This window comes from Microcebus murinus, chromosome 8 (genome assembly GCF_040939455.1).
Source record: "Microcebus murinus isolate Inina chromosome 8, M.murinus_Inina_mat1.0, whole genome shotgun sequence".
NCBI lineage: Eukaryota > Metazoa > Chordata > Mammalia > Primates > Cheirogaleidae > Microcebus > Microcebus murinus.
Window position 1 is genome coordinate 64375493 of NC_134111.1, and position 13446 is coordinate 64388938.

A 13446-nucleotide genomic window follows, 5' to 3' on the forward strand; every position below is an offset into this window, starting at 1 on the left:
TACAATTTTTTCCATGACAACAATCTTTCTCATACTAATAAAATCAAAACATATAACCCATTCCATCAGTCATTCATTAAACAGACATTTACTAAATACCTCATATGCCAGGAACTGCATCCATCAAGCACTAGATATTTAATATTTTTCAGATTTTGTTTTGAGATGATTGAAACTCTCTACATAACACTTTTTAGGGCAAACTACTTAAACTGCACAGTCAAAACCAGTTTCTGAGTATATTTTAATTATGGGAGACTCTCTCCCTCTTCCTCACTCAACCCAATCCTTTGCCTTTATCTATGCAAACTCTAATAATATTTAAGAGTTAAGTTTTTTCTTATAAGCTTTTGAAAAAAAATTATCTCTTGGATAGTGATCCAAAATAAACAGTTCAAAAAGATATGCTTTGGGAAAATGTTAATAAACTTGCCTCTGGCAAATTATTTGATTTTCCTTGTATTTCTTTCACTTGGCAGGGATTTTATTTGGGGATTAAAAAAAAGAATAAAGGAAAATGTCATAAGGCTTTGAGATGGATGCTTTTCTTATAAAGTGACAATTTTCTTATAAAACCGCTTGTCAAGGTTGAAAATAGGGAGGCCTTTAATTTAAATTTAAATTACATAAAATAGACTGGGAAAATAATGAAATTGCCAGAAAAATTTGAATCATCCCTATTCAACTAGAATCTTAACATCTCATGAGTCAAGAGGTCCTTATAGATTTCCTGCTCTTTTAGACTGCCTGCTAGGTACTAGATAAACAGTGACCACGAAAACACACACAACCCTTTCCCCATGGAACTTACAATCTTGCAGGAAATATAAAGTAATAATCATCAGTAATCAAGTAATTTATTATAACAAACAATTTCTAGTAAATGAATGAAGCATTTCAGGGATGTGGCCATTCAATATGGTCCATTCTTCTTCATATTTTAGACTTCTGTCTGAAGATTCCTTTACCCCAAACTTTTTGATGCCCATTTTCCCTAAGCACTAAGCTGCTGAGAAGAGGAAATGAGAAGTGTTATCTTTATCTTTTATAGTCAGGAAGAAGAAAAGTTAACTACACCAATGCTAGGAAAACTAATGAAGAAAGCTAACATCAGTGATGGGTATACATATAAGCCCTGGAAGTGTTGACTGGCTTTTATCACTGCTGCTATTTCCTCTGGTTTCCTTGTCACCCTTTCTTCTTAATAACAACTTAGAAGGATTTTGCTAACTAGTGTGGCTGCAATCATTAACAATTTGGTGAAATTCCAAAATCCACAACCCCTAGGAATTTTCCTGGATCCCCTACTTGGAGAAAAATTGCAAGCAACTTACAGCACACTAAATCAGAAGGATTGGCCTGGAAAACCATTTATGTAATTTCTCTGCTTTTGTTTTGGGGAATCTTCCAAAAGAAGTGTCTAGAGAATCAGATATAATTTGAGCAGAGTATGCTAACGTGGCTTCAACAATGATTTTACTTTTCTTGTAATTTTGTACTTGACAATCATTTTTTCCAGTGATGTGTCATGCTGTCCCAGTTGACTGTCTGGCCATATTTTGCCCTGGTGTTTGCTATAGCGAAAAGTACAAATATCAAATTACCTTCTTCAACTTGATATTAATTTCAGTGAAATCTCCCAACCAAGATGCATCCTATCCCTTTTTCCCCCTCTAAATCTATATAATATCAAAGGATCCATCAGTTCTTCATCATGTTTTGAAAGGGAACTAGTAACCCTTTGGTATTTTAAAATACTTCAAGAGCCTTATTTTAGCTACTAATTTGTTCCTAGTTAGTCACCATAACAAATAACTGGCAAACATATTTCTTTTTTGCTTCCCCTCCTCACCATAAAAGTGTATTGCTTGCACCACCTCAAATTGGGAAACGGGAAGGGTCAGGGGAATTCTCACATAATCCTACCCAGTTCGATCACACATCACCTCCAACTGTTAACCTTCAGCTGTTGATCTTCTGCTGTCAGCCACACCCTAACTGAAATTTTAGGAGTGACTGTTTCAGCTGGACACCAGGCAGCAATCGAAGGCAGCAAAACCCTGAGGCTGAATCTAGGTCAACGTGGCTGTCCACTTTGCAGCTAACATTGCCCCTCACAACTGAAGAATGGATTCCAGTTCCTACACACAGGGGACCTCTCTAGAATACTGTTAACCTGATTTGTATGTATTCTCGACATATTCGACTAAGAAGACTGAAGTTCTCACAATTCTCCAGGGCATTGAAACTAATACATCTCACAAAACAAAGTTTTAAATATTTGTCTTACTTTATATGTGAGGTGTCTGTTATTTATGGGAGGGTAAAGAAATTTCAGTGTTTCAATTGGATATTTTCCTTTTTTTTTCTTTTTAAAATTTCAACAGCAAGGAAATTGGGTCGAGAAGTGAAAACAATTTCAACAAGAAGTGTTACTATTCCTCTTTGAAGCATTTTATTCTGATGCTGGTTTCAAATTTTACCCCCCAAATAAAACAGATTAAAATTATGATGCATTTCTAGTTCAATTATTTCAATTCATTTGGAAATTAACTTTTCTGTCATTCTCTTTTATAATCCTTGGTAAATTACCTGTGTTTCTTTCCATTTTATAAACTGTTTCTTTTTTAGTGGTCTCTTACTTGTGATTCTTATAGTGAACAGAGTGTAACTGCTTTCAATTTGTTTGCTAACTAGTTCTATTGTTTATTTTTTCTGTTTTAGAAATAAATTCATAACATCTGGAAGTTTTTAACATTCATTATAAATCCAAAGACTTCCTATGCTGGAAAGAATGACCTTCCTTTTTGAGAGTGAGGAAAATACTGGGAATAATTAACTTATTGAAAATTATCTGAGTTCTAAAGGTTACAAAAGGAAATTTATTACTTTAGATGTGTTTTGCTAGATTAAATGTTTCATATTTTAAATCATGTGCCATTTAATATGTATTAATTGCCTATTATATGCAAGGCCATGTAACAGCTACTAAGGGCTGTAAAATGAAGAATGAACTCCAATCTTGCCTTGGAGTAGCTTTCAGCATAGTAAAGGAGATAAAAAGCTATAAATTAAAAGAAACTTAGAGGCATAGGAAAGGTAAGGGAGATTACAGGAGGAGGAGAATTATTTTAACAGAGAAGGTCAGAGAGATCTTGTAGATTATATGATCTTTGGACTGAGTTTGAAAATAGAGTAGGAGTTTAGCATATAGATTTGATGAAAGATCATTTCAGAAAGAAAGACAGCATAAGCAAAGACATAGAAATTAGGTAATGAAAAGAGAGAGCCAATCTGCTAAGAACATAGTGCCTGAATCATGATGAATTACATATCAGGAATTATCTAAGAGTGTTTTCCCTCTTGTTGGGGTGGGAGTGGGAAATGAAGAGGGTGGCAGGACATGAAAGAATAGAAATAAAGAAATATGTTTCTATTCAATATCATCATCCAAAGACGAGCACTTTGAAAAGTAATTTTTATATGGACATTTTCTACTTGGAGTGGTTTATTTTCATTAATCACATGGTTTAACTTAATCACTACATGAAATATATCTAATATCTGTAAAATGAAGATGTGAAAGGTAAAGACTGATTCATGGTCTGGGTCCTATAAATCTTTAATAAATGTTATATTATATAAACCCCTAATATTTTAAATACTATCATTCTAACTTGGTCACTCTCTTTCACATTTATCAGTACCTACTATGTACAAGGGACGGTGCTCACTGCTGTGCATGATTTTACCTTAAAAAGTGGGTGGGAGTAGGAAATAGAAAAGGTTATATGAAGAAATAAAATAAGTACATAAATAAATATAAAGCTACTAAAATGGGCATTGCCACATAAAAGCCAAGACTCCAGAGGAAAACACTTGGATCCCTGGGAACAAAAGAGACCACTGCCAGAGCCTCCTTCCTCCAAGAATCTAACATTGTTATTATTCCACAGACCAAGAACATACCTAAACATGAACTTCTTTAACATGATTTAATTTACAGACAAAAATGAAGGCTTTAGTCAAGTAGAATGTTTTTTATAAGACAATAATGTTGACCTGAAGAGAGATTAATTGTGTGAAGTAACGGTCATAATAAGTCAAATACAGAAAGGCCACAATCGCTTCCATTTATTTTGGGAGAGGAAAGATGAAGAGGCTTTAAATTTCTGTGTCCTTAAGAATTATTTGGATTAAATGACCCTAAATCTGGGTCTTCATTGAGTATCTAAATATAAAGGGTATTGATAGGAATTAAAATCAGTCTCCATTTGCAACATGTAAATCCTATGAGTTTGGCTTTGGCCTATCTCATACTTTTATCAGAGATCGTGATTTGAGCTTTCTTTTTATCTTCAGACAGAATTGGCTGAGTTTGAAGAGCTATTGCAGCTGTGTTGGACACTGGTGGAAATTCCTAAGTATGACTCAGATGACAAATTATATTTGATAGAGAGTCTAGTGGGATTTGCAGAGTGGAGCTTCAATCCTGAGAATGATTAAGTTATCTGAAGACTCACAGGGAACTCCTGAACTCCTACAAATCGTTGTATCCCAGCCTCTGTGTCACCCTTGTAGCAAAAATTGTAAAGTAATCACACTGTTCAGGGATGAGTCATTGCATTAGGTAATGAGTTGAGTTTTTAATTTTCTATGAATTTTCAAATATAATCACAATAATGATGATGGCAAATAAAACCATCACTGAAATATAAGTGTATAAAGACTTCATTCAAGAGAAGATGCTTAAAATAATTCAGAAAGCTTCACAATTCAAACAGGGGCTGGCCAGTAGTGTCCCTTTCAATGATTAGTAATCTATTAAATAAATAAGATTTCAGGTGACAGGCTTATATCCCCATAGGAGGAAGCTAATAGATATTTACTTACTTATATAAAGAAAAATTATTATAACAAATACAAAATTACCTTACATATAGTTTCCAGGAAATTTTACCTGCTCAAATTTTGGTCAGCCTTCAAAAGTATATAAATATTTTAATCCTAGCACATTGGGAGGCTGAAGCAGAAGGATCACTAGAGGCCAGGAGTTTGAGACCAGCCTGGGCAATACAGCAAGCCCTCATCTCTAAATTTTTAAATTAGCCAGGCATGGTGGCATGTACCTGTAGTTCCAGCTATGTGGGAGGCTGAGGCAAGTGGATTGCTTGAGCTCTAGGAGTTTGAGGTTGTAATGAGCTATAATGATAACACTGCACTCTAGCCTGGGCAACAGAGAGAGATCATGTCTCTACTTACATAATAATAATAATAAAACTGTATACATATTGTGTATTTAGCTATATATGTATGTAAACACATTTACACATATAAACACACAAAAACACATGTGTGGATTCTTTTGCATGTCCTAAGATTTTACTCTATAATTAAGTGTAGGTCAGTGAATTTTACTTAAATTTATTTAAAATTTACTTATATACAATACTGAAAATGGCTCAAAGATTAAAAGACAAAAATCAAAAGAATAGCAACTTTTTTTAAATTGGCCATTAACTCTACAACTTTATCATTTCCCTTCATCCATTCACAATGCCTCAGTAGAAAAAATACAAAATTAAGTTTTCACCAAATTCTTAAATTGCATAAAAATATTTTCCCCACAAGTCTGAGTGGGGGCAAACATGATAAAAATATTTGGAAAGTGTGCTATTTAATTCCAATTTCAATGAGTAATTTTGAGAGTTACGTAACCTCTTTGAACTTTCTGCTCAATCTTGGGGTAATTTGCAGATGTAAAATACAAAGGAAGAAATTCAGAGCCTCATGTTTAACTGCAAATAATATATTATAAAAAGAATAGATATGAATAAAGATATTTAGTGTTTTCTAAATTGACAATATTGCTGCACACTTTATTTTACTAAATGTCATGGAAATATGAGTCTTGTACGAAAGTGAAATTTCTAAGCTAAAAAGAAGTGGTTATCAATATAGTTCTATAGGAACAAAAATAAGACAATAATGAACTCTATCTTGGAGACTAAGAGAAAATTAAAAAGAACAAGTTCTTGAAGAATTGTTCATAGTGATCAAATACTTAACTATCATGTCCTACCACCAATGTCATTGCCCCAATCTTGGAAATATCTATGGTTAGATATGCTAAATTCCCTCAACTACAACATGACTTTTTCAACCATATTTCTGGCTTTACTATGCACATACTAGTACTTGCTCAAATTCTTTAAGAGAGAACAACTCTTCAAATGTGGTTATACCCATGTAAACTGAGTGGACTGAGGTCCACCTCCCTAGAAATAACAAATTGTATTTTACAGTTTTATTGGTAATTATCCCACTTGAGGCTACAATTATGCTATGGATTTAATATATTTTTAAGTATTACCATGGGTACATTTTAAAAGGCCTTACAGTGGTTTGAAATATTTCTTAAAATGTCCACAAAAATAAAGCATATCTTGGCTTAAAAAAGAAAATCACCCATAAAGCTGTACAATAAGGGGAGGGAGGGAAGAAGAGAGAGAGATTGAAACACTTCTGTTCCATGTGGTTTTTATGATGCAGATAACTGATTTTCTTATTGCTCTTGTAGAAAGCACTGCTGGCATTCACTGGCCTACTGAGTTCATCACAGCTGTGCTTATGCTTCTTTCCCAAGCCCCACTTTCCACTCAACTGAAAAAGATTTTAACTTTTGGTTGATAGTCTGACACACCCTTGCTTTGCCTCATTTTCCAGCCATTCTCTTTGCTAAAGGAGAGCCGGATTAATCAGTGCTTTAGTTGATGCCGGTATTTAGATTTGTGTTAAAGCTCCAAATGCAATCCAAAAAGTAAAAGCACATATTTATGTGTCCTGTTTAATATCAGTGAAGTCAGGGAGGTATGGGAAGAAATGTGTGTCTAGATTGGGAGAACATCAGTTCCTGGCCTGCACAAGAGGATTCACCAGTATTTCACCCAGTTGTGACACCAGCTCAGATCCACACCCATCTACACACCATATTAAGAAACATTTTGTAAAGAAGGGAAAAGTAGGATCTGGGACACAGGATTGAAAAGATTCTGGTGCAAAACCTCCAAATATGTTTGAGGTAGTGAAGAATGATAAATCAGATAATCTAGAGAATGAGTTCTCCAGGTTTCTCCTGAAGGCCTTAAATTACAGCAGTGTTTCCATATGCAAAATATCAGCTAACTTTTATAAGTGCGTGCATCAATCATGAATTTTTCTCATGAGAATAAGGCTTTTATTTGAATGGCTAACAAATTAGGAGTTTTAGCACAATAGTAATTTTATATGTAATGTCTGAAATAAAGCATAAAAAGTATTTTAAAAATAACATTTCTAATTTTTCACAATGGAAATTAACTCTAAGAAATTCAGCAAATCCCAACCTTTGTTGACCATCTAAAATAATAAAAGATATTTAATAGAGATAAATGAATTTTTATGTGGGTGACAAAGACACGATGAAAACACTAATCATGTTTCTGAATTGATTTGAACACAAGGGAATGTTTTTAAGTACAATTTGAGATAAATGGAAAATAGAAATACGCATAGAACAGTATTTCTACAACATCTCTACTATGATCCAGTAGAAAAACTGATATTCATGACTGTTCTCAAAAATTATTTTTTTTCCCTCAAGCGGTGACTCTCCAATCTGAAATCAAAAGATGCAAAAGAGATTAGTCTTGTTCTATTTCTCTTTTCCTGCCATCAGATGATGTCACCTACATTGGAACATCTTGGTCTTTGCTCCTTGTGACTAGGGATGTAAGGAGCTGAATGTGCCAGTGTTCATGCTTGGAGAATTCATGTTTAGCTGGGAATATACATATAACATGAATTGAGTAAAAATTAGGTAGCATGAATTGGAAGAAAGCGAAAGATGAAAACAGGTTTAAAGGAAATGATTTCTTTAAGTAGTAAAGTTCTGAGTTGGATCATAAAGAAGTGACTTCCATAAATTGGTGTGAGATGGGGAGAAACTTAAGTATCCATGCATAGAGATGGGCATGGTTAAGCTAACATGAAAAAATATATGCAGGTGACCTTGATTAGAATTTAAATGCCCAGTGTAGATTATGCTGATGAATGAAGAAATTATAGACTGATGATTAAGGTGTAAAGAAATATCTTGATTGCTAGAAATAGCTTGATATTGTAGATAAGCATATGTGTCCTACAGAGATTTATTAAAGACCTATCAATGGCATTTGCCCCTCTTTCAAATATGATCCAAAAATTACTGTTTAGGTAGATCCAGAAACATATTGGGAAGTTATATTGATGAGGACCTGGAAAGTATACATGTGAAAGTCCAAATTTATAAATATTTATACTAATCTTTATAGCAGTCCAGATAAAATATGATTTTTCTTGGTCCTCTTTTGCTATTCCACATGATAAACTCTTTCTCTTCTAGTTTTCTAAAAAGATAAGACATGAAAAGACTGGATTTTTCTGTAGAAAAATCTGTTCTGGCTTTCCTAAACAGCATAAAAATTGGAAAAGCTCACAAGAAAGCATTCTGGCTTGCTAAAGAAATTTGGGAGCAATGGAAACAACTATAGATCAGTATCTAACTTTTAGGATGCCATTCAAACATAGTTCAAACACTTAGTCTTTTGACATTTGCCTGAAATTTAACTTCCAGGACTTAGGGTGGGTGAATGAGTGGAAGGGACAGACAGAGGCTTTTCTTTCAGTTAGTCTCTTACAGTTCCCTATTTAAATTGAATTAGGGTGGATTCTGGCAAAAATCCCAATATAAAAATCCTCTAGGAAGATGAGGTTTGCAAATTATCCATGCCCAAGAAATGGGCATCAAGACATTTTTTCAAAATTAGTTATGCAGTTGTTAACTTTATAATGGGAAATTTAAAAATGCATACATTTAATTTTTATATACTAAAACACAAGGCAGAGAATTTCTATATATGTTCTTAAGTTATGCAAACATATTTAAGACTAAAATATGTAACTAACTTATACCTAAGCAGATGCACACGAGCTCCAGATGTGCTATTTTTCTTATTTTGTGGGTTGTGTCTTCTATAAGGGAAAAAGAAATATTAATCATTTCTTTTACTGCCGAGGGGATGGGTGCTGCTCTCATATTTCAGAAAGGGGCTGGAAAGTGAGGGAAGCCAAACTTTTTCCTATTTAAGGCCAAAGCAAAGGAATCTCAGTGGCTGAGTTTTATGACGGGCCCGGTGCTGAAGGGCAGGGAACAACTGATGGTGCTACTTTGAACTGCTTTTCTTTTCTCCTTTTTGCACAAAGAGTCTCATGTCTGATATTTAGACATGATGAGCTTTGTGCAAAAGGGGACCTGGTTTCTTCTTACTCTGCTTCACTCCACTGTTATTTTGGCACAACAGACCCAGGAAGGTGAGTGGTACTGATTTCAAGAAACTTTACAGAGTTTTTTGTCTTTTCTTCTCACAAAGAGGTGTAAAGGGGAAAATCAGCAGCCTAAAAGCTAATTTCCTCTATAAGCTTCCAGTTCTAAAATGTTGAACTGACCGTGATTGTGCTTTTTACGTTTGTTGAAAAAAAATGGGTGTCATGTGTGTATTTAAAAGTTCTGTGGTTCTTTGAGATAAAGATGTTCTTGTTCTAACTTGTTTTCATGTTAAAGGCACTGGAAACTTTTAAATAAGACTTTGAAAAGTTTCCCTCCTGAATTGTTAACATCTTGGAATGCTTCCCTAGGCAGTCTGGAAGTTATTGGTCTCTTGTGATAATTTTATGTTCTTTGTCTGCTGGATTCTTTGTAAGGATAGAATAGTGATCATTGTTTTCACAATAAAATAATGCATTTAAAATAGCATGCATTAAGAATATCCTAAAGGAGGATACTATGCATTATGAGAATCATTGAATATATTTCTGTAAACGGGCAAAAAGATAATATGTATTAACACTCTTTAAAGTATTCAAACTGCTAAAAATATTTCATCATTCCTGTTTTTACAGTTTCAAGCACTTACATGGTTGCTTAATCCAAATTTTGTAATAGTTTGTTGTTAAGGGTCTAGTATTTTCTAAATATTCTACATTTTAACTGTACTTGGATTAATGAAGAGAATGCTTTTAAAAGGGTTTCAACAGTAATGTTTTGACTTTTCTGCAAAAAGAGGTAAAGATACTAGTACTGTTTGATTTCTAAAAGCTGATTTGCTATATTTTCTAATAAGTGCTATATTTTCTAATAAGTGCATTTCATGTTCTAATTTCCCCCAAAACACATTTATCTCATTATGTATGCAAAAATATTTATTTTAATTCATGTGTTTCTCATAGTCATGAAAATACCGGACAAAGTGAAGTACAAAGTTTCATAGAAATAAATATTTACTTGATAAATGTGAAGATAGCAAGATGAAATTATTAGATAACCATTTCTATTTGTACATCATTAAACATTATTAAATGTTTACATTTAAGCCTATGGTATTTGCAATATGTTTTTTGTTGGTAAAATCAAATATCACTGGTGTCCTCACAGGTAATACTTGTAAGTGTGTGTATGTGTGGGGAGGGGATACGCAAATGACATTTCTTCCAGTTACAGTCAGCCCATGGCCACACACAAAAAAAGAAACACCCATATCCCTTGTTCCTCTCCTTTCTTCTTCCCCTTATCCCTCCTCTCCCTCCCTCTATCCCCTTCTGCTCTCTCCACCCCTTTTGGCTTCTTTAGACCTCCTCCCCTTTTCCTTCCTTCACTCATCACCCCACCCCTTCCCAGGCAAGCCCATTTCTCCTCCTCCATCTTCCCTTCCTCTGTCACTTCCCCCCAACTCCCCGTGTGTCCTTCTTATGCCTCCATCTCTTTTGTTAATTCTCTCTCTCCACTTGCCTCCTCACCCCTTCCTTCCCTTGAACTCTCAACCCTCCTTCCTTTCTTATCCCTCTGTCCTTTCCTTTCTTATCCTGTCCCACCTAGAAGATGTTTCAATTCCCAGTCCTTTCTTAGGATGCCAAATGACTACTACTCTCTACCGCCCACTTATTGAAAATATTACAAACTATGGTTTTTCGTTCAAAAGATCAACAAAGTATTTGTAGTTTCATAGTGGTTACAACCTTTTATAAACACCTATTTTTTTTTTTTGCATCAATTCAACTTCAGAGGGAAAAAGAGCGCTTGATTTATACATTATCTTAACATCACATGAGTTCTATTATTTTCTATTTTTTCTTTAGCTATAGAAAATCAATAGTTATGAAATTTTGTGGATAATGTTTGTGTGCTCTTAAGTTCAAAAAGGGTTAAAAGCAATTTTGTTCAGCATATTTTTGTTTGTAATGAAAAAAAAAAAAAAGTTTAAGTGGTTTAAGACAGAATATCCTATTATGTTCCCTACGGGTTTTACAAGAAAATTCTGCTGGTGGATAAGCGTTGGGGAAGTTACAGAAGGTAGCTGAATACACAGCACACTGAGAACAGTCATAACGTTCTAGGGTCAGGGTCTCTTATTTAAGTCCTACTAATTCCAGAGACAGCACAGTTCTAACGAACACTAACTTATAGTCCACTCACAGGAGTTTTCTGGAGCATAAAACATGTGTTCAAAAAGAATTTTGGTCTTTTTATAACCTTGTGAAAGTTTTATTTAATGCATGTGTCTTATTCCACCAATAGAGAAACATGGTATGTTTTATGTTTCCTGTAGTTTATAAACATGTCAAATTTTAAGTGCAAAGACACGTCACCTAGTGGCTGATGAGCCAAGTTACCATTTATATAACCAATGCCAACATTAATGCTACATAGTTGAATTCAGTATTTTATAATGAGCTTTAAAAATATTATATGCCTGAACTTTAAATGTTAAGCACTGCTTTTCTAAGGAAATTAGTATATTACTAAAAAGGTGTTGCCAAATACACTCACTCACACACAGTCATAACACCATTCAAAGACTTTTGGGAAATTAGCTTAAACTTTACACCCATTTTCAAAATTGCACATATGACTATTTTTTTAAATATTTTTCACATCTCTGATGTAGTCTTTATTTGACATAAGTATTTTACTCTCTGCTTATTAGACAGATATGTAGACAGCTATTACTAAGTGATTTTGATTGCTTCCTTAGGGCAGAGACAGAAACCTTATTTTAATTATGTTCTAATGTTTGAGTTTCTATATTTTGTACCACTGATAATTCCACTAAAACGAAGTCAAGAATTTCAAAACTGTAAATGGACTCAGAGAATCCATTCCTGATTACATATTATGAGAGTCTATTTTCCATCATGTTTTAAGAGAGAATTTGTTACCAATTAGGTAACATTCAAGCTTTCTGGTCTGTGTTGTCCTCACAATAAATATACTGAACTAATAAAAAATAAAAGCAGCACAAGATCATTAGAAACAATTGTCTTTTTAAGAGGAGAGAATGAATAATTACTTGTATATCTCAGTGCCAGCCCATCCCACATTGATCCAGTGCTTTGAGATTACAAAGCTAGGAAATGACAGAATTAAGACCAGAACCAAAATTCTGTTAAATCACGGATAATTAAAATGCATGAAACATGCATTAAGATCAGAGTACTGAATTTTCTTGTTTTTGTAACTATTTGTCATTGAAAGGAGGTACTAAAAATTATATATTATCCTAGAAAATGTATGAGCTAATGCATTTCTAAAGGTGAAAAAAGGGTAGGTATTTTTCTGTTTAATACCCGACTTTCAACTGGTAAATCTATCTTTTAAAACAAGAAGCTCAGGAGCTTATGATTTAGAAAGAAATCATCATCAGTTCCGTGATCATATAAATTGTAAGTTAATAAAATACTATGATACAAAATTTTGTGTTTTTCATTCATTATACCTTGTATTTCCTTACTACCTCTGGAGTATCCAATATCAGGTAATCTAAAAGCCTGTAAGTACCTAGATATTCTGATTAAGATCTGGAATTAAACATATCAGCATTATAAAAGGAGAGAGTAAAGGCCCTGGAACAATTCTGGGAAGGAAAGACTGTAATCAAATGTACTTTACTAATTCATATTCCTAGGTTGGTTCTTATGTACAGGCTTATTTCAAAAAATCAAGAAACATTGGCTATTCGTTTTCAAGAATTATAGCTGAGACTACAGACTCCTCAGGACACCCCTGTTCCACACTTAGATTCACATGCTAGACCTTGAATCGTCACTCAGAGAAGAGTGCCATCTACCGAAACTCCATGGTTTCCATGGTGCATTACTCCTCTGTGTAGAGCGCCAAAGATTATACAGCCCAGTTCTTTTCTTTTGTAACATCAAGTGGTACCAATGCCTTTGCGTGATTAGTGGATTGCTTAAGAGTTAAAGCTTTAAAGATGAAAGATGTTATTGCTTTTGCTGGACATGAGGAACATTTGTAAAGTTTCCAGGTCTACAAGAACTTTCTGGACTCATCTCAGAGAACTGTTTCTTGTAAAA

At 34.0% G+C, this 13446-nt stretch overlaps 1 protein-coding gene across 1 annotated transcript in view; it reads left to right on the top strand.

The window, feature by feature from the left end:
• Positions 1–9164: 9164 nt before the first annotated feature.
• COL3A1 (collagen type III alpha 1 chain) overlaps positions 9165–13446 on the top strand; it is a 37902-nt gene continuing 33620 nt past the window's right edge. Inside the window, exon 1 of the mRNA XM_012776853.2 lies at positions 9165–9390. Within this exon, the coding sequence (XP_012632307.1) occupies positions 9306–9390 (85 nt within the window). The 5' untranslated portion in view covers positions 9165–9305. The remainder of the gene's footprint in view (positions 9391–13446) is intronic.